Here is a 21,333-nt window from a genome sequence, read left to right on the forward strand (position 1 = left end):
ATGATTGCCCCATGTCATGCAAAATGCATGCCTCTGAGCATAGTAATAATCCATGTACAGGTCTGTAATGCAAATCATTTGTGTAGTGTCATGTCCCTAATCAGCAGAATAAATTTCATTGTGATCACACCCCCAGGTCTTGGTGTTCCTGTTTTTCCAAACAGTAGTGTATTGCATCCACATCTAATCACCTATTCTGCAAGCCACCACACAGTGCATGTCAGAGGTTACTGTCTACAATATTAAATGCATGTGTGGCTTAGGTTGATATACTACACACTTGTATTACTTTTCATGTAGAATAACATGTTATATAACAATATATTGGGCAAATGCCAATATCCCTCTTCTCTGCTCTTATCTTCCACATTCTGCAAGTGGAACAGCTATAGTTGTCACCCTGGTGTGCAGTACTTCGCCCTCAGCCATTAGGTGGCTGCAGTTGGGCAGAAGTAGTGACAAACAACTGATGGGCACAAAAGTTTAAAAGCTGTTCTTTCAGAAGGTCTGAACTGCTTAACAGAATGACAACCAAAGTGTTCATGTGGGATGGATTCTCAGACTGATACCTAGCAAGTTCAGTTTTCTCTCATTAAAATAAGTGTTAAACTTGACGATAATTCCTCCTCAGATTCAAACCTCAGTGTAAACTGGCAGTAGTCTTGTTTGTTCCGACATTCAGTTCACTGCTTTCAGTACAACACATTAAACCACACTGTGGTTGTAAATAAGAGTTGGACAAAACTGTCCACCTCCATCATTAGCAATATTTAGTTACATCAACACCTGTACACAATAAACCACTGTAAGATGTGTGACTGAGAGATGTTCTGTGAAGAAGCCTCTCAATGAGTGCTGATACGATATTCCCTTTGTGCTGTTTCCATGAGATATATTTGGGAAGGCTTCTTAGGATGTATGCTTTTGGATTTTCAGCATTAAACCTCTGTGGTGCACAGTGTCCCACTTGAAACACCTGCAACTGGTGTTTGTTGAGCATCAAAATGTCTTGCACTCGCCAAAAGATCCCAACACAAAATGCACTGTTCTTTGGATCTTCTCTGCCTTCCCACTGTTCTGTTTTAATACTCAGATGAAATAGAAATAGGTCTCTCTGTCTCCTTGCATGAAATATAGTACATCTCCTTATGCCTAGGGTTAACAGCCAGTCCTCTGCAGGTCATCCTACATTTTGCTGCAGTTCCCTGACATGGTAGCTTTTCCATATAGAACAGCATTATCAATAAGATGATTAAGGAGCTTCTAATGTTAACCAACATGTTGTTAATATAGCCCTTTAATCATTCACTGCAGTGTACATGTACACTATTGGCCATTAAAATTGCTACACCACAAAGATGATGTGTTACAGACACGAAATTTAACTGACAGGAAGAAGATACTGTGATATGCAAATTATTAGTTTTTCAGAGCATTCACACAAGGTTGGCGCCGGTGGCGACACCTACAACATACTGATATGAGGAAAGTTTCCAACCAATTTCTCATACACAAACATTGTTGTGATGCCTCATGTAAGGAGGAGAAATGCGTACCATCACGTTTCCGACTTTGATAAAGGTCGAATTGTAGGTTATCGTGATTGAGGTTTATCGTATTGTGACGTTGCTGCTCGCGTTTGTTCTAATTACTGTTACCAGAATATGGTATCGGTGGGTTCAGGAGTGTAATACGGAATGCCGTGCTGGATCCCAACGGCCTCGTATCACCAGCAGTCGAGATGACAGGCATCTTATCTGCATGGCTGTAATGAAACATGCAGCCGTGTCTTGATCCCTGAGTCAACAGATGGGGACATTTGCAAGACAACAACCATCTGCATGAACAGTCTGATGATGTTTGCAGCAGCATGGACTGTCAGCTCGGAGACCATGGCTGCGGTTACCCTTGATGCTGCATCACAGACAGTAGCGCCTGCGATGGTGTACTCAACGACAAACCTGTGTGCACAAATGGCAAAACGTTATTTTTTCAGATACATCCAGGTTCTGTTTACAGCATCATGATGGTCACATCCGTGTTTGGCGACATTGTGGTGAACGCACATTGGAAGCATGTATTCGTCATCGCCATACTGGCATATCACCTGGCGTGATGGTACAGGGTGCCATTGGTTACATGTCTCGGTCACCTCTTGTTTACATTGACGGCACTTTGAACAGTGGACATTACATTTCAGATGTGTTAAGACCTGTGGGTCTACACTTCATTCGATCCCTGCGAAACCCTACATTTCATCAGCATAATGCAAGACCACATGTTGCAGGTCCTGTACAGGCCTTTCTGGATACAGAAAATGTTCGACTGCTGCCCTGGCCAGCACATTCTCCAGATCTCTCACCAAAGGAAAACGTCTGGTCAATGGTGGCCGAGCAACTGGCTCGTCACAATACACTAGTCACTACTCTTGATGAACTGTGGTATCGTGTTGAAGCTGCATGGGCAGCTCTACCAAGTTCTGTTTGACTCAATGCCCAGGTATATCAAGGCCGTTATTCAGGGCAGAGGTGGTTCTTCTGGTTACTGATTTATCAGGATCTGTGCACCCAAATTGCGTGAAAATGTAATCACATGTCAGTTCTAGTATAATATATTTGTCCAGTGAATACCCGTTTATCATCTGCATTTCTTCTTGGTGTAGCAATTTTAATGGCCAGTAGTGTAACATTGATTTCCATCAGGAATGTCATCATGACTGATATATGCTAGCAAGTCCTGCATCGAGTTACAAATCAGTTCTGATGTGTGATAAGGTCATGTTTTGTTCACCAAAAGACAGTAAATGATGTATTGAACACCTTTAACTCAAGAAATGCAGCACCAAGCTAGGCAACTTTTTACATGACTCAGGACTCCTGGTTGAATAGTGAGGTACATTCTTTAAAAAGTCATAACACAAGGACATGAAACATTTGCTATAATTCTTCAAGCAATTGGTGGCAGTAGTATTCAGCTATAATTATTTGCATCTATCAAGTGACACTAAATGAAAATAAGATTGATCGGTGCCTTCTTCCAATCAGTTGGAAACTTTCATGGCCTAAGAGGTATTTGATAAGCTGATGTTAGAGGAGGAAAATGTTACATGTAATATGTCCAGTATTGTGCAGGCTTCTCATATGGCCCAGGTGCCTTTCTTCTGTTAACTTGTTACACAGCAGAAAATCAACAGAAATTTCTCAAACTCTGTCGTTGTGTTGTTGATGCCAGTAGTGAAAGGTAGAACTCCATTACATTATTCCATGATGAAACAGATTTGAAAGAGAGAATTGAGTAGTTTGGCCTAGTGTGTGTTATCTGCAGTTTGTGTACTGGTGATTTCAGTGCACCTACCAACTTGGTGAGCTGACCCCTTAGTGAGAAAATTCACTCAAGATGTGTAATGTTAATGTTCGAAAATTGGCCGTATGATGCATTGAGTTTCAGGCTAGTGAACAAAGCTGGCATCAGAATGTAGCTTTAAAGTCCGATGTGTAGGTCAGGGCCATCTGGCACGGAATATCTACCTTGATAACAGCACCAGCTGTCTACAGTATGTTCTGTCAGTCAAGTATCAGTTAAAAGTATGAAGTTATATATTGCAGCAGTTAATGTGTAAATAAACAATTTAAAGAAACTGAATTTTAATGCAGTGGAATCAAAATAATAAAGCCATGTAAACACAGTGACATAGTTATGCTGAATGCTGTATATTGTCAGTGTAAAACATGCAAATAAAAGTGATGGCCTAACTTAAAATCATTAAGTTATATTGGGTTATGTGGCAAGGTTAAATACTAAATGCAGTTAAATTGTGTGAATAATTAAGATTATTTGTCACATTTCCCTGTTACCTCAGCTACTGGAAAATCAGAACCAAAATCCAAGCCCCAACTCTGTACTCATATTGCAATTCATCAGTGACGCTGTGTCACTGTCTGTGAAAGTTCAGCTCAGAACAGAAGCATCAGTTGCACAAAGTAAAAGTGAATCAATCAGAAAAACATACAACAACTGAAAGTAGTCTGAAAATGCTGAAATTGTCACATGGTGCTCAAAATTTTACCATCCATACAATTTTGAGAGTTGAAATAGCATGACTGGTTGGCTGCCCAGAGGCTTAATTTCAGCTACTGTCAAGATACTCAGACGTACCAGTAACTGTTTACTAGCCAAGACCATGTGAGAAATACAAACCTATTGCCAGAGACTATGAGGTGCAGCACCACTGCCTGTTAAAACCTCAAGAAACAATACCATGTTAATCATTTCCAAAACATCTTAAAATATGCATGAAAGTACACTATGTTTTGTTGAAACTAAATAACTCGAAATAAGTGTCTCCCCATGCTGGTCACTTTCGAACCTTTTCAAACATTCTCAGATAAATATTACACTAAATATCAGTGCAGACATTTCAAACTGTCATAATATATAACTCTCAAAATAAGCTACTACAAGGAAATGGCCTACAGCACGCGTACAGGATAACACCCAGACTCTGGACTTAGAAAATTTCTGATTGATCTCATCAGGCGAGAACTGCTCAGCCTACATAGAGATTCGGGGGCTCAAGGATACACCAGTTTTCTCTATATAAGTAATGATTTTGGTAAGAAGGCATCAGTCTTTGTGCAGCAGTAAGAGCAACAGTATTGAACCACTTACACAGATGATGCCATTTTGTTATAGGAGGCAAAGGTGTACCCGCCATACAGTGTATAGAGCAATAGACAATATTTCTATTAATACTGAAAACTGTGTAGGTGCACAAGTCGTCCTGCATGGTCCATCAGTTTTCTGTGGTGGAGTTCTCAACTTTACCCTTAGCAACAATGACACTGTGCAGCATGGGAATGGCTGGGTTACTGTCGCTTTAATACATGGACACAAAGTCGATAAATTAGCACAACTAGAAAATTTTAACAGGTGTGACATCTTAGCTTATTGGTCATTGCAGATCAGTGAGGTGTACAATAGAGATACGGGTAAATCCTATTACCTGTCTTAGATGCTGTTGGTTATCAAGACCAGGAATCATCATAAAGTAAATGAATGTATCAATGCGGGTTAAAGGTGTTGACAACTGTAAAAAAATTAAACTTGTGGGTGATCTTGTGCATTATTATAGAAATAAAGTCTTCCCTCTCCTTTGTCATAATTTCCTGCTTGTTTACATGGTGTTTTAGGTCATTATGTAGCATGTACCAAGTTTGAATTACAGCCAGTTTAACTAGATACATCTTGATCTCACTGTGTAATACTTAATTTGTCCATAAAGTGGCTAGAAACAAATTCACTAAGGAAAAAGGTAGGGGTGTAGTGTAACATTGCTGTCTTTTTGGTATTGGAATTCTAGAGTACATTGCTTCTGGTCAAATTGAGTAGCTTTAATCAAATAGTACATACTCTGTATCCAGTTGGGTTCCGAACCCTTCACCACACACCGTCAGGTGGCTTGCTGAGTATGGATGTAGATGTAGATGTGGATGTAGATGTAGAAACAGATTGTGTGTGTTCACAGTATAGCTGGAAGTATTGTTTATGCTTGTGGTAGTTTCGGCTAACCAGTAGTATAATTTAGTGTTATTGTAACCATTGTTATAAAAGTCATTGAATTAAAAGCTATGCAGTGGTATATTTTAACATATCTTGAGATGCACAATTTGGTATAGTACTGTTGGATTCGTTTTTAATATTTCACTATGTAATATATGTGAATAATATCTTGTAGTTATAAAGTGACACATAGGCAGTTGGCTATGCACCATATTTTTTGAAAGATCACTCAGCAAAATTATAATTATTGGTTCTTTGAATGGTTCTTTTATTGCTGTTATTCACTTGGTTTGGCTTTTTTTTTTTTTTTTTAGCATTTTTTGTCAGCGAGATGATGAGCATGTTTAAATTGTGACAAAAATTAATTTCCTGTCATAATATTGACCTTACAAAGGTCCTAAAATTCCTTGAATATACTAGTGCAACAGTTGTATGAATATGGATTTACATGTTGACTCAAAATTGCTGTTGGCCTTTTCTCACTATCAAGTTTTCCCAGTGGATAGCAGGTTGTGGGAGTTTCTCTTGGCTTAGGAGGGACAGAGTTCACCATAGTGAGTTACATTTGTGTTTTGATGTTAAATGGAAAATGTTCAGTATCATCTGATGTCAGATTCACATGACTTGTCCTATTGGAAAGTTTGAATGTGTGATGAATTTTCAGTTATCAGGAGAAAGAAAACTGGCGTTCTACGGATCGGAGCGTGGAATGTCAGATCCCTTAATCGGGCAGGTAGGTTAGAAAATTTAAAAAGGGAAATGGATAGGTTGAAGTTAGATATAGTGGGAATTAGTGAAGTTCGGTGGCAAGAGGAACAGGACTTCTGGTCAGGTGACTGCAGAGTTATAAACACAAGATCAAATAGGGGTAATGCAGGAGTAGGTTTAATAATGAATAGGAAAATAGGAATGCGGGTAAGCTACTACAAACAGCATAGTGAACGCATTGTTGTGGCCAAGATAGATACGAAGCCCACACCTACTACAGTAGTACAAGTTTATATGCCAACTAGCTCTGCAGATGATGAAGAAATTGAAGAAATGTACGATGAAATAAAAGAAATTATTCAGATAGTGAAGGGAGACGAAAATTTAATAGTAATGGGTGACTGGAATTCGAGTGTAGGAAAAGGGAGAGAAGGAAACATAGTAGGTTAGTATGGATTGGGGCTAAGAAATGAAAGAGGAAGCCGCCTAGTAGAATTTTGCAGAGAGCACAACTTAATCATAGCTAACACTTGGTTTAAGAATCATGAAAGAAGGTTGTATACGTGGAAGAACCCTGGAGATACTAAAAGGTATCAGATAGATTATATAATGGTAAGACAGAGATTTAGGAACCAGGTTTTAGGTAGTAAGACATTTCCAGGGGCAGATGTGGACTCTGACCACAATCTATTGGTTATGACCTGTAGATTAAAACTGAAGAAACTGCAAAAATGTGGGAAATTAAGGAGATGGGACCTGGATAAACTGAAAGAACCAGAGGTTGTACAGAGTTTCAGGGAGAGAATAAGGGAACAATTGACAGGAATAGGGGAAAGAAATACAGTAGAAGAAGAATGGGTAGCTCTGAGGGATGAAGTAGTGAAGGCAGCAGAGGATAAAGTAGGTACAAAGACGAGGGCTGCTAGAAATCCTTGGGTAACAAAAGAAATATTGAATTTAATTGATGAAAGGAGAAAATATAAAAATGCAGTAAATGAAGCAGACAAAAAGGAATACAAACGTCTCAAAAATGAGATCAACAGGAAGTGCAAAATGGCTAAACAGGGATGGCTAGAGGACAAATGTAAGGATGTAGAAGCTTATCTCACTAGGGGTAAGATAGATACTGCCTACAGGCAAATTAAAGAGACCTTTGGAGAGAAGAGAACCATGTGTATGAATATCAAGAGCTCAGATGGCAGCCCAGTTCTAAGCAAAGAAGGGAAGGCAGAAAGGTGGAAGGAGTATATAGAAGGTTTATACAAGGGCGGTGTACTTGAGGACAATATTATGGAAATGGAAGAAGATGTAGATGAAGACGAAATGGGAGATACGATACTGCGTGAAGAGTTTGACAGAGCACTGAAAGACCTTAGTCGAAACAAGGCCCCCGGAGTAGACAACATTCCATTAGAACTACTGACAGCCTTGGGAGAACCAGTCCTGACAAAACTCTACCAGCTAGTGAGCAAGATGTATGAGACAGGCGAAATACCCTCAGACTTCAAGAAGAATATAATAATTCCAATCCCAAAAAAAGCAGGTGCTGACAGATGTGAAAATTACCGAACTATCAGTTTAATAAGCCACGGCTGCAAAATACTAACGCGAATTCTTTACAGACAAATGGAAAAACTGGTAGATGCAGACCTCGGGGAGGATCAGTTTGGATTCCGTCGAAATGTTGGAACACGTGAGGCAATACTGACGTTACGACTTATCTTAGAAGAAAGATTAAGAAAAGGCAAACCTACGTTTCTAGCATTTGTAGACTTAGAGAAAGCTTTTGACAATGTTGACTGGAATACTCTCTTTCAAATTCTAAAGGTGGCAGGGGTAAAATACAGGGAGCGAAAGGCTATTTACAATTTGTACAGAAACCAGATGGCAGTTATTAAAGTCGAGGGGCATGAAAGGGAAGCAGTGGTTGGGAAAGGAGTGAGACAGGGTTGTAGCCTCTCCCCGATGTTATTCAATCTGTATATTGAGCAAGCAGTAAAGGAAACAAAAGAAAAATTTGGAGGAGGTATTAAAATTCATGGAGAAGAAGTAAAAACTTTGAGGTTCGCCGATGACATTGTAATTCTGTCAGAGACGGCAAAGGATTTGGAAGAGCAGTTGAACGGAATGGACAGTGTCTTGAAAAGAGGATATAAGATGAACATCAACAAAAGCAAAACTAGGATAATGGAATGTAGTCAAATTAAATCGGGTGATGCTGAGGGAATTAGATTAGGAAATGAGACACTTAAAGTAGTGAAGGAGTTTAGCTATTTAGGAAGTAAAATAACTGATGATGGTCGAAGTAGGGAGGATATAAAATGTAGACTGGCAATGGCAAGGGAAGCGTTTCTGAAGAAAAGAAATTTGTTAACATCGAGTATAGATTTATGTATCAGGAAGTCGTTTCTGAAAGTATTTGTTTGGAGTGTAGCCATGTATGGAAGTGACAAGAAGAGAATAGAAGCTTTTGAAATGTGGTGCTACAGAAGAATGCTGAAGATTAAATGGGTAGATCACATAACTAATGAGGAGGTATTGAATAGGATTGGAGAGAAGAGAAGTTTGTGGCACAACTTGACTAGAAGAAGGGATCGGTTGGTAGGACATGTTTTGAGGCATCAAGGGATCACAAATTTAGCATTGGAGGGCAGCGTGGAGGGTAAAAATCGTAGAGGGAGACCGAGAGATGAGTACACTAAGCAGATTCAGAAGGATGTGGGTTGCAGTAGGTACTGGGAGATGAAGCAGCTTGCACAGGATAGAGTAGCATGGAGAGCTGCATCAAACCAGTCTCAGGACTGAAGACAACAACAACAACAATTATTTGTCCAAATTAATTTCCAGCCCTGCTTACAAAGACTTTATACCATATTGAATGGGCTACAGAATACACTGTCTTCTTTGAAAAATTGCTTCCAAAATACAGTTTTACTTTATTCTCAAAATTAACATAAAAAGTCCAGTGTTTGATCTAAAATTCCCACCAGTCTCAAAGTTGTCATATATTCAATACCACAGGAAACCTATTACTATCTGGCAATACTGGATTCAACTGGCAGCAGTGCTGCACTGATATGACAAACATGAGTTTTGGAGATTCATAAGCTTGCTAACACAGTTACCCTCCCTCCAGCCTTCCCATACAAATTGCAGAACAGTGTCTAGCCTATGATGCATCATTGCATTTTATGGTGCCAGTGGACATGAATTAAGAGTGTTTTGTGTTATTGGTAACGGTACAATATTTTTGTTAGTACTTAGGTTCATGATGGAAAATTATAAAAGGTATTCATATGGTACAGGCTACTAACTGAAAGTAGCAGTATATGCAGAACAACATGAAAACAGAACAACTGAGCAGCATTTCAGCCTTCCACCAACAGAAATAACCATTCACTACTGGCAGGCTAGTTAAGAAGAGCTGGAAAGAATGGTAAAAACTAAATGTGCAAATAGAGGGCCGAGTACAAAGTGGCCATAACTAGATGATGACATATTGAAATGGATTCAAGGACACCGTCAAAATGACATTGGAATTAATACAAAAATGATTCAAATGCATGCCCATAAGCTAGCACTACAGTGGTCGTTAATAGACTTTAAGGGTTGGAGTTGGTTGGGGCTACAGGTTTATGAACCACCATGGTCTTAGCATGGGAGCCAACACCAAAATATCTCAGAAAAACCACAAGAGTATGATGAGAAAATATTATCTTTCCATCGTTTCATTATTCAACATTGGAAGGAAACCTGTGTGGAACTAAGCCAAATAGTGAATGTGGATGAAATTCCTGTGAGACTTGATGTGTCAAGTAACAGAACTGTTGCCATGATAAGTGCTCAAAGTGAACTTTAAAAACAAGTAGAGATGAAAAAATGCACTGCACTGCTGTCTTTTCATGTTGTGCTAACGGTACTAAACTTAACCCAGTGATCAATTTCAAGCACAAAACAATGCCAAAACCTTCCGAAATACTGACAGGTTTTCTTGTTCATGTACATTAAAAGGCTGGTATGATATTTTGGATTAACAGTCTGTGGGAGAGAAGGAAAGGTGCATTATTGAAGAAGAATTTTCTTTCTGTGCTATATTAGTTCAGTAGCCATTTGAGAAATTCTGTGTTAAAAGAGAAATTGAGGCAGGGAAATACAGAGGTTGCTGTTGTTTTGCGAGGGCTTACTTCACAAAGGCAACTTGTTGATGTCTCAATAAATAAACCATTTAAAGTGTATATGAGAGAAGAATGGAAAAATGGGTGATGGATGAAACCCAACATGAATTCACCCCAAAGGGACCTTTAAAATGGCCTACAATCAAACAAGTGTCTCAGTGGGTAAATCAGTCAGTCTAGAGTGAGAGAACACATTATTATTACTACTTTCAAGGAGTGTGGCATAAGTAATGCTCTCGATGGCAGTGAAGACCATCCTATATATGAAGTGGAAGAAGAAGAAGAAAAGGAAAGAGTGGAGGAGGAAAAAAAAGAAGAAATCAAATAATTTTTAAAAAATATTAAGAATTAAGGTGTCCTGTCACCCATAAAAATGGTTGTTCTTATCTTTGAATGAGTTTTGATTTGATCTGTTGAGCTCACATCACACACTGTACTTCAGGGCTCTTGCTGCTGTCCAGAGGGCATCAGTTTGCCTATAGTGGTCTGTATAACAAAACAGTAGTTGTACTCTGCCACTTTTCATTATCTGCTCCTTTCATCTCATCATGGGTCTGAATACAGTCCTATTATGTTAACACTGAAAAGCATTTTGTAGAAATCATTAGGTATAGTTGCATAAAGATCAGTGTATAACAGAAAACATTGCCATAACTTAAAAGTTTAGTATAAGTCTACATATAGTTTAAACAATGCTACCATACATCAAAACAGCAGTAAACTGCTCTGGCTCAAAAGTAATTTGTATGTCGAAGTAGTTAAGAACAAAACTATTTTGGAATCCGAAGAATAAATCAGTAGTTCATTGCATACTCATGGGTTTCGAACACAGCTGCACATCTATTTGGCATCGAATCCTCAAGCTTCTGTAATAGGTGAGGGGGGAGGGGGGGGGGGGAGATTTTGACACCAGGAAATTGATACTTGTTTGATTAGCTTCTATCACGAACAGCTCAATTCAGTGCATACCAGAGGTGTTCCATTGGATTTAGATAAGGGTCTGGCTTGGGCACTCCAAAAGTTTTATTGAAAACAAAGATTCCAAGACTTACCAAGCGGAAAAACGCCGGCAGACAGGCACAAGAACAAAACACACAAACACACACACAGAATTACTAGCTTTCGCAACCGATGGTTGCTTCTTCAGGAAGGAGAGGGAAAGACGAAAGGATGTGGGTTTTAAGGGAGAGGGTAAGGAGTCATTCCAATCCCGGGAGCGGAAAGACTTCCCTTAGGGGGAAAAAAAGGACAGGTGTACACTCGCGCACACACGCACACATATGTGACTTATTTCATAGTGAGCTGTCACTTGAGAATGTCAGAATAGTCAAAATTCCAATTGTGAATAAATACATTTAATAGCAGTTTTGGTAGAAAATGTTTTAGTCTCAATTCTTTACCAGTTTGAGGATTGAAATGTAATAAAATTTTTATGTTTTTCTCTGGTACTTCATCAGAGCCTTCTCAATGTTGTTCTCAATACTGTCTTACTTTTCTGGCATTATTCTTGCTATCCTGATTTATTGGTGCATGTGCATTAAGTATTATGTACCTGTCATTTGCATATTGAATTATTACAGGGGAAGACTTAGTCTGAAGGTAACAAAAAATTTGATAATGATTTTAATATAGATTTACCATTTAGGAATGGATCGTCTGGTTTGGCACAGTATTGTGTACTTATTATCTGCTTTCTCTGTGAAGAATCTACAGTTATCCAAAAGTGGTATTTCTTCATCTGTGACTCTGGTATTTTGTAACCCCAATATTTTAGTTTTTAGTGAATTTACATTGTCTGGCAGCACTTAGTATTTGCCAACATTGATAAGTGTTTGATGTTCCAAGCGTGTACTTAATTTTTCATTCAAATTTTATGGTTGGACTTAGACGACACTCCTCACCTATGCAAATTGTTTTTGGGCAGCCCAGAACAGAAATGCCCTAATGCATCACTAGTGATAATGGGTTTACCTCTCAGTGAATAAAAATTTTCATATTAAATAAGGAAAGAAAATCAGCGCACACTCCGCTGCAGAGTGAAAATCTCATTCTGGAGAAAAGGAAATTTTTTGCAAAGCTTAAGTGGATGGCAGATGAGAGGTGTTTTTGGCCACTTTCCTTTTTGAAGCCTGTAGTAGGAAGTATGGCTGTAACTGAACGACTGGCTTGTGTAGTTATTTATAGTACCAAAACAAAAGTGTGCATATGAAGTGTGAATTCTTACTAACATTCTGTTCCAATAACAACAACATTGTGTGTCATATCTTCTTTAATGTGTTTTTCAAACTTCAGAAACAGCATTTTCTGGACCAATCAGCTGTTGGTTAGTGTTAATAGAATTTTATTTATTCACTGTCTCATCAGTTGTAAATCATGGGCCATTTCTTGAATATTTCAGGTGGAAACCTCAAAAAGATACACGTCTGATAGTGCAAGGTAAGTTTTCATAATTCACTGCAGCACTTTTTGGGTAGTATAAATTTTTATGTACTAAATGTTAAGGTACTTCAGGTATAAAATACACTTCTGTAATTATTCGGTATTACCAATAAGCTACAACATTACAAGGCAGTATGGTCAGTAATGCTATTCTCTGCAACAGCCATTATGTGACAGTTCCTAAATAAATAGAGCAAACTTTTAATATCCACACAGGAAAATAAAAGTTCAGGTGGAATGTCAGCAGCTTTATTGTGCTTAATGCAGAATGTCACGTAAAAATCAGTAAAATTAGAGAGATTCATCTTGATGGACACAAGCTAATGTTACACTACTGTAACACAAGTAAGAAGAAAGGATGAGTGGCCATCTAGCCACAAATTGGAGCTAATTCCCAGCCTTTCAGATTAATGAATATAGTGTTCAACAGGTCTTTCAATGCTGTGCTGCAGCCATGCTCAGTTTGTAGTATTGACAGTTTACAGGTCACCATCAAGAAGTATTTTAAATAGCTGTAGAGAATTACGTGCATATCATAGGAGAAAAGTATGTTTTCACAGAATAAATAAAAAATATCACCCCATACCCACCCCACGTGGCTCATCACTCTTTGATGAGCTCATGCTTGGCTACCACGGGGTCCCCGTCTTTGCGTCATATCTTCCCTTTCCCTGGTGCATGTCTATTCTCCAGTTCTTTTCCATTTTCTTGGGGAATACTTTTTGGATAGTTTTGGGAATGTGTTCCAAAAATTCGATAGCCCGGCATCGAGACAGTTTCTCATCCGTTTTTTTTCTTTCTATCTTTGTTCTCCATCTCCCCTTTCTGTTTAGTGTTTAAGATCTCTTTGTTTCTTCTTCCTCCCTGTGCATTCCTGAAGGCCAGCCCATGCTTGTGATACATAATGGGTAACTGGGTGGCAGGTACCTACCAGCCATGGGTCGATAGGTAGGGTTTGTATGTACCTCCTGGTACAAAACAGGGTCGGGGTGATTGCTGAGCTGTTACCTTACCAACTGCCAATTGGTCCATGTGTTCGGAAAGTGGCATGAGATTTGAACAGTCACCTAAGGTGGGTGAGCCTCCCTCTCAGGGCCCCCAGTTGGAATGAGTATGCCATTGGAGATGCTGGCAATCATTGAGAACCTTTTTTGCAATGAGCCCATCACCATCTCAGTCTGTATCTACTAAATGTAAATGCAATGAGGCCAAAGATTCAGGTTCCACCAGCTCCACCTCAGGTCTTCATGCTGTCATGTACCAAAGAAAATAATTCCTTTTGTATGGTTATTCTTGTATTATTCAGAAAGGTGTTCATGCAATTGCAGGCCCTGTGAAATATTGTTCTTACTTACATAATGTGACTTTGCTTCTGGGGATCAATTGTGATTTTTAAGCCCAACAACTGCTTACAGCTTCCCTCCTCCACAGTTTCACATGCTAAGTCACAATCTAGACGTAGTTATGTATATAGCAATATGCCTTTTACATTGTATACCCATTCCTGTCGTAAAGTTAGTGTGTGTGTGTGTGTGTGTGTGTGTGTGTGTGTGTGTGTGTGTGTGTGTGTTTGAGGTTTACGGGCGCTAAACAGCGTGGTCATCAGCGCCCAAACGCATTGAAACAGGAACACATGCGGTGAAGGGACGAAGACGGACGCCGAACAAGGAGAACGGCTAAAAGACACAGGCCTGACGCAGTTCCAAATGCACACATACAGAGGCAAAACAAGAGGAGAAGAAACACATTAAAAAAGGAAAGGAAACACAAGGAAAAGAGAACAGATACCGAAGGGAAACAAGGAGGTAATCGTGACTGGCGGACCTCTTACCTAAAACCTGGGTGAGCCAGTCACCCAGCAGCACATTAAAACCTTCTCCCTAAAATCCGAGGCAACAGATTGGACAGGACACAAAACCGTAAGACCTTAACCACAGTCACTGTGTCGTCTTGCAAAATAGAGGGCAAATCCGGTGGCAAGGAAACCACCGCCCTCTGGTCAGAGAATAAAAGACAGTCAAGTAAAATGTGGCGGACAGTAATCTGGACGCCACAAGCACTGCAGATTGGGGGGTCCTCCCGCCGGAGTAAAAAACCATGCGTGAAGGGACTGTGTCCAATGCGGAGGCGAGTGAGGAGAACCTCATCCCGCCTGTATGACTGGTAGGACGTACGTCATGGTCGCGTAGTGGCCTTTACCAGACGCAGCTTATTGTCAGAAACTGCCAACCACTCCTCTTCCCATTGATGCATAACACGAAAACGCAAAAGGGAGGTTACAGCATGGAGGGGGACGGCACATTCAACAACGTGAGGGAGGGAACATGCATCTTTGGCAGCCACATCCACCAGTTCGTTTCCCCTAATACCCACGTGCCCCGGCACCCAGCAGAAAGAAACCTCCTTCCCCTGCCGTTGCAGGTGGAGTAGGGCATCATGGATGTTCTGGACGACCGTATCCGCTGGGTACAAGTGTTGCAAGGTCTGAAGGGCACTCAGGGAGTCAGAAAAGATGAGGAACTTAAGACTGGTAACACATCTCATCTGCTCTAATGCCCCGAGCTGGGGACTGGTCTGCGCCGCCAGTGTCCTGTCACCACCGTAACCCCCGAATATGCTTCAGCGACCACCGTACGGCGCGGCGGTGAAATGTTGTGTGCTGCGGGGAATGGTAATCTTGGCTTGACCGCCTGGATTGCGAGGAAGGCCAACCTCTATAAAAACCCCTCAATCTTTCGGTGTGCTCCGCGCCTAGAAGATGCATGGCTGTTGGGGTGGAACAGTCGCAAGCGGGCAACCTCTGGGGCACCTGCCGCACCCCAGTTGTATAAGGCTTACTCAGGCACGCGGGGCTCTGTCTGAGCGGACTTTTAGTTCCCTAGCTGCTTTTGGGACCGTAATGGACCCTTCGACCTCTACATTTCCCCCTACCAGTGGCTTGGGTGGGCCGCTGGTAGGAAAACACACCCAATCGAAAAAGCGGCTACGTGCTGCGAGTCCTCCAGCGCCTGGTGTTGCTAGAGATTTAACAGAATGTAGTAACGGAGCACATGCTGATAATCAGAATGTGTTTTTGATTATTAAAAGGAAGGAGGGTAGCTTTGAGAGGGTTTCTCCCTTTTACATCAACAAGGGTCTTGAGGGAATTGCAGGAACACTGAAATCTGTAAAGCGACTGCGCAATGGGACTCTGTTAGTTGAAACTTCTAGTTCCCATCAAGTCGCTGCCCTTCGGAAAGCAAATTGTCTAGGAGAGTATGCTGTCGAGACCGAGCTCCACTCCACTTTGAATTATAGTAAGGGTGTTGTGACGTGTAGGGACTTGGTGGATATCCCCATAGACGTGCTAAAATCTGAGTGGGCTGACGAAGGAATTGTTGACGTGCAGCACATTATGAAACGAGTCAATGGGGACCTCGTCAAATCTGACTCGTTTATTCTCACATTCAGTTGCCCGAGACTCCCGGAGCATGTTAAAGCGGGGTTCTTACGTTTGCCCGTACGGCCATATTTCCCCAACCCAATGCGCTGTTTTAAATGTCAGAGCTTTGGGCATACTACGTTGGGGTGCAATGGGATAGCCACGTGTGGTAAATGTGGTCAGCCTGCCCATGACGGAGCCGATTGTTCATCGCCTGTGAAGTGCGTGAATTGCTCTGGGAGTCACCCTGTCTGGAGCCGGATCTGCCCCATCTATCTCTAAGAGCGGAAGGTACAGGAGATTAAAACATCTAAGCGCATCCCCTATGGTGAGGCCAAGAAGATCTTTAAGGCCATGCAACCTCCTGTGTTTTCAACATCTTTCGCTTCCGCTCTCAAAAAACCGGTACAACTGGCCACTGTTGCTACACAAACGGAGGTTGCTAGTGTTAGCACTAAAACCTGCGCTTGCCAGTGCACTTGTGCTGCTGCGGTTGTTTTGCAATCTGCGGCTCTCCCCGCTACATCGGACAAGGCCGTGGTTGCTGACATTGAGGTACTTCCAGCCTCCCCCCATATGGCGCCTTCTGCCCAGGCGAGTCAACCTCCAACTGTTGACAAGGCTCTGCATTCCAAGCCCCCCAAGACAAAGCCTCAGAAGATGAAGGTTCTGCCACCTGAGGAGACTAGTCAGCGTCGGTCCGATGACGAGGCCATCGTACTGTCTGACATCTCCCGTAGGTCGTCATCGGAGCTTATGGACATTGATGTCGACCGGGGGCGATCTTCTCACCCCAGGAATAAATCTCCAGCCAGTACGGTCTCTCCTCCAAAGCACAGAGGCAGGGTGAAAGTTCAGCCACCCTGATCACTGGCTCCCATATTACAGTGGAACCTGAATGGGTTCAGGACGCATGTGGCCGAATTACAACTCCTTATACGAGAGTTCCCCTTGTGCTTATGTCTCCAAGAGACACATTTTCGGGCCACTGATTCTCCTTCTTTACGGGGCTATACCGTATATCGAAAAGATGATCTGACGGGGCAAAGGGCAAAGGGTGGTGTTGCGGTTTTTGTCCGTGACATGCACCCCTCATCTGAGCTCCCTCTCGTCACCGACTTGCAAGCAGTTGCAGTTGACATTCTTGTGGGTCGGAGGCTCACAGTCTGTTCTGTTTATTTACCACCTCCGGATGCGATAGACTCTGAGGCTCTCACGGACCTTATTAGCCAACTCCCTCGCCCATTTCTTCTTCTGGGGGACTTCAACGCTCATAATGTCTTATGGGGCTCTCCGACTACTTGCCCCAGGGGTCGCATTCTGGAAAGCGTCATGATGTCTGAAGAACTGTGCCTCCTCAACTCTGGTGCTCCCACTCATTTCTGTACTGCTTCCGGATCGTCATCGGCTATTGACCTTTCCTTTTGCTCTCCAGCACTCGCGGATTCTGCTCTGTGGGAGGCTGCAGCTGACCTCCATTCTAGTGACCACTTCCCCCTCTGGATTCGCCTACTGGATGAGGCTGTGGCATTACCAGTGCCGTCCCGGTGGCACCTTTGCAGAGCTGACTGGACACTTTTCAGCCAACTGGCTGTTTTGGAACACCGTGCCAGCGTCCACGAATGGGTAGACCATGTTGCAGCCGTGATCTCTCATGCTGCTGAATTGTCAATCCCACGGTCATCTGGTCATCCCAAGAGGCGTCCTGTCCCTTGGTGGACCACTGAGTGCCACTCAGCCATCCGCGCCCGCCGTGCAGCACTGCGCCGCTTCAAGTGCCGTCCCTCAGCTGACAATCTTGCGGCCTTTCGGGTGGCAAGGGCCAGAGCGCGGCGAGTGATTAAAGAGAGCAAACGACGGTCATGGCAATCGTTCTTGAATTCCATTTCTCGCTCCACTAGTTCTACGAAAGTATGGGAAGCCATCAGGAGGATTTCCGGGAAACTCGGCCAGCTACCTGTCACGGCATTGCTGCATCAGGGATGTCTCCTCACGGCGCCGAGAGACATTGCCCAGACACTGGCCATGCATTTTGCGGAATCTACCACCACTATTAACTGTGATCCAGATTTCTGCCGCTACCGCACTGCCGTCGAAAGGGGTCACTTGGACTTCCGGTCTCTAAATTCTGAACCCTATAACTGCCCCTTCACAATGTGGGAACTGGATTCTGCGCTGTCTGTGGCTCATGATACTGCGCCTGGTCATGATCAAATCCGATACAGCATGCTGCGGCACCTGTTGCTGCCATCCAAGGAAGTTCTCCTCAACTGTTTCAATATGATATGGTTATCTGGCACGTACCCTGACTCGTGGAGGGAGGCAATTTTGATTCCCCTCCTCAAACCAGGGAAGGGCCGAACGCATCCCAGTAGTTATCGGAGTATTGCCTTGACGAGCTGTGTTGGGAAGACGTTGGAACGCATGGTCAACCACCGCCTGGTTTGGCTGCTCGAGATCAGGCAGCTCCTTAGCCCCTCTCAGTGTGGCTTTCGGAGATGTCGTTCCACTATAGACAACTTGACCCTGCTTGAGGCCGCCATCCAGCAGGCCTTTCTACGTAACCAGCATTGTCTAGGGGTCTTCTTTGACATTAATAAGGCGTATGACACTACTTGGCGCCGCCTTATCCTCAATCAACTCCATGAGTGGGGCTTTCGTGGCCGTCTCCCCATCTTCATTCGGTCCTTTCTTTCTCACCGCCTCTTTCGGTATCGGGTTGGTAATGTGCTATCGGATTTGTACGTGCAGGAGAATGGTGTTCCTCAGGGCAGCGTTTTAAGTGTCACCCTCTTTGCCGTTGCTATTAACAGTATCACGTCCACTATCCGGAGTCCTGCCCAATGCTCCTTGTTTGTGGACGATTTTGCTGTTTTCTATTCTTCCTCCAGTCTTGTCAGTGCTAGTCGGCAGTTACAGCTTACGATAAAGCGCTTAGAGGCATGGACTGCAAAGACGGGTTTTACCTTTTCTGCAGACAAATCTGTGTGTGTTCATTTTAATCGTTCTCGGCGTCTTTTTACCTCCCCTGAATTGCGTCTGAGGGACACCGTTCTTCCTTTTAGAGACACTGTGAGGTTCCTGGGCCTTACTTTTGATTCCAAGTTGTCATGGTTGCCTCACCTTAAAGACCTCAAGGTGCGGGCCCTGAAGGCACTGAATATTTTGAAGTGTCTGAGCCATCGGTCCTGGGGAGCAGATCGGGCGCGTCTGCTGCAGTTTTATAGGGCTTTCGTCCGATCGCGTCTTGACTATGCTTGCACCGTGTATGGGTCAGCAAGGCCTTCGTATCTGAAGATCCTTGACGCAGTACACCATGAGGGTATCAGGCTGGCCACTGGTGCCTTCCGTACCAGTCCTATCCCCAGCCTGTGTGCTGAGGCAGGGGAACCGCCGCTCGCCATCCGGCGGAAACTCCTCATGGTGCGACGGGTGTGTCATTTCCTTGCCTGTCCTACCTCCCCTGCGTACCCTACCGTTGCCCGACTGCCTATGGAACGTCTCTTTTCCAGTCGTCCCAGGGCAACAAAACCATTTGGGATTCGTGCCAAGCATTTGCTTGAGTCCCTTGGTGTGGAGCGTGTGGCCCCCCAACAACAAGGTTTTACTCGCCTGCCTCCCTGGTTGCTCCAGAGGCCCAGCATCCTTTTAGACTTGTCGGAAAACCGGAGGAACTGCACTCCGGCGTTTGTTTTTACCTCCTTATTTTACGATATTTTAAACCAGCATCCGGACCATGTACCTGTATTCACAGATGGCTCTAAACAGGGGGACACTGTTGGTTGTGCTGTTGTTTTCCCTGATCAAGTCGTCAAGTTACGGCTTCCATACATGTATGGATTAAACGACTTGGTGTACTTGCTGAAAACGTAACTCTAACTGGTGATGTAACTCTGTACTATAATTATTAATGAAGTGTGAACTGTAGCATCAGGCACTAACCGGACAAGGGTACATCTGGAACCAGTGGCTCAAGGATGCAACAGTTTTAAAAAATTAACAAATATTGCACACTGAATTTTTCATGTACTTTTATTCACACTTGTCTACTTGATGGTCTGACCGAGCGAGAAATCCATGCTTATCTCTCTGATCAGGGCATCACTGGAGTCTTTCGGGTAACAAAAATGATTGATGTGAACATAATGCTCACATGCAGTCATTTTGTAACATTTGGTTGACTGGTGCTGCCCTTGACAGGCGAAGTGATCACGGTCCAACGGTCCAAACAAGTATTATCACCAGGGTTACTTGGAACTGAAGTGCTCACAAGGGTGATTACCAACTTCCTCCTCCCCATTTTATCAATTGTTATGGTGATCATAGTGCCTCTTCCCATGAATACTCCATGTATCTCAATGAGCAGGCCATCCAGGAGATCTGGGTGAATGAAAAACTACCTTACCCTGTCACATGCAAGTTGGTACCTAGTCATAAGCCATGGATTATACCATTTGGCACTTGTAGTACTGTTCTTACTACACCCTGATCCAAGAAGGAGCAGACTTGCAACCCACAGTTCAGTACTGCAGCTGTGAAATTGTACAGTATCACATAAGCATCCCTGTCTCCTTCTCCTACAGGTGCACAACAAGCCACCAAATCGTGGCCCCCTGGCAGCAAAATCACATGCTACACAACTGGTAGGCTGTAAAAGACAAAAGGAATACTCCCACGAAGACTTCGCTACATCCCTCCAGCTAACATACATCTGAGTCTTCATCTGCCAACTACAAAGGCTCTAAGAAATCAGTCAAAGGCAAACAGTCCTCTTTTCTTCCCCAACATGGAGATCTTGTTCAGTGGTGTCACCGTATGATACCCTCTCCTGGCGAACCACCATTTTTGCCAGTGCACACTGGCAAACATTTTTCTGTCCTGGAGTCCCCAGGCTGACCCAGGTAGAATGCCAACACCTCTGTACATCTTGTGGAACAGGGTTCTGCAGCGTCTTCACCCTGTAGCAGTGTGTCTTTGAAGTATGTCACTTGGCAGCTGTTGAGGTGACTATCCCCTCCCCCCTCCCCCAAT

The 21,333-nt window shown here is 42.9% G+C and overlaps 1 protein-coding gene across 7 annotated transcripts in view; it reads left to right on the forward strand.

Moving 5' to 3' along the window:
* Positions 1-21,333, forward strand: part of LOC126295321 (zinc finger protein 93-like) — a 191,597-nt gene that overhangs the window by 70,094 nt on the left and 100,170 nt on the right. For all 7 annotated transcript variants that reach the window (XM_049987784.1, XM_049987785.1, XM_049987786.1 and 4 more), the window contains one exon: positions 12,841-12,878. In XM_049987784.1, the coding sequence (XP_049843741.1) occupies positions 12,841-12,878 (38 nt within the window). The remainder of the gene's footprint in view (positions 1-12,840; positions 12,879-21,333) is intronic.

The sequence above is a fragment of the Schistocerca gregaria genome, chromosome 11, assembly GCF_023897955.1.
Source record: "Schistocerca gregaria isolate iqSchGreg1 chromosome 11, iqSchGreg1.2, whole genome shotgun sequence".
Taxonomy (NCBI): domain Eukaryota; kingdom Metazoa; phylum Arthropoda; class Insecta; order Orthoptera; family Acrididae; genus Schistocerca; species Schistocerca gregaria.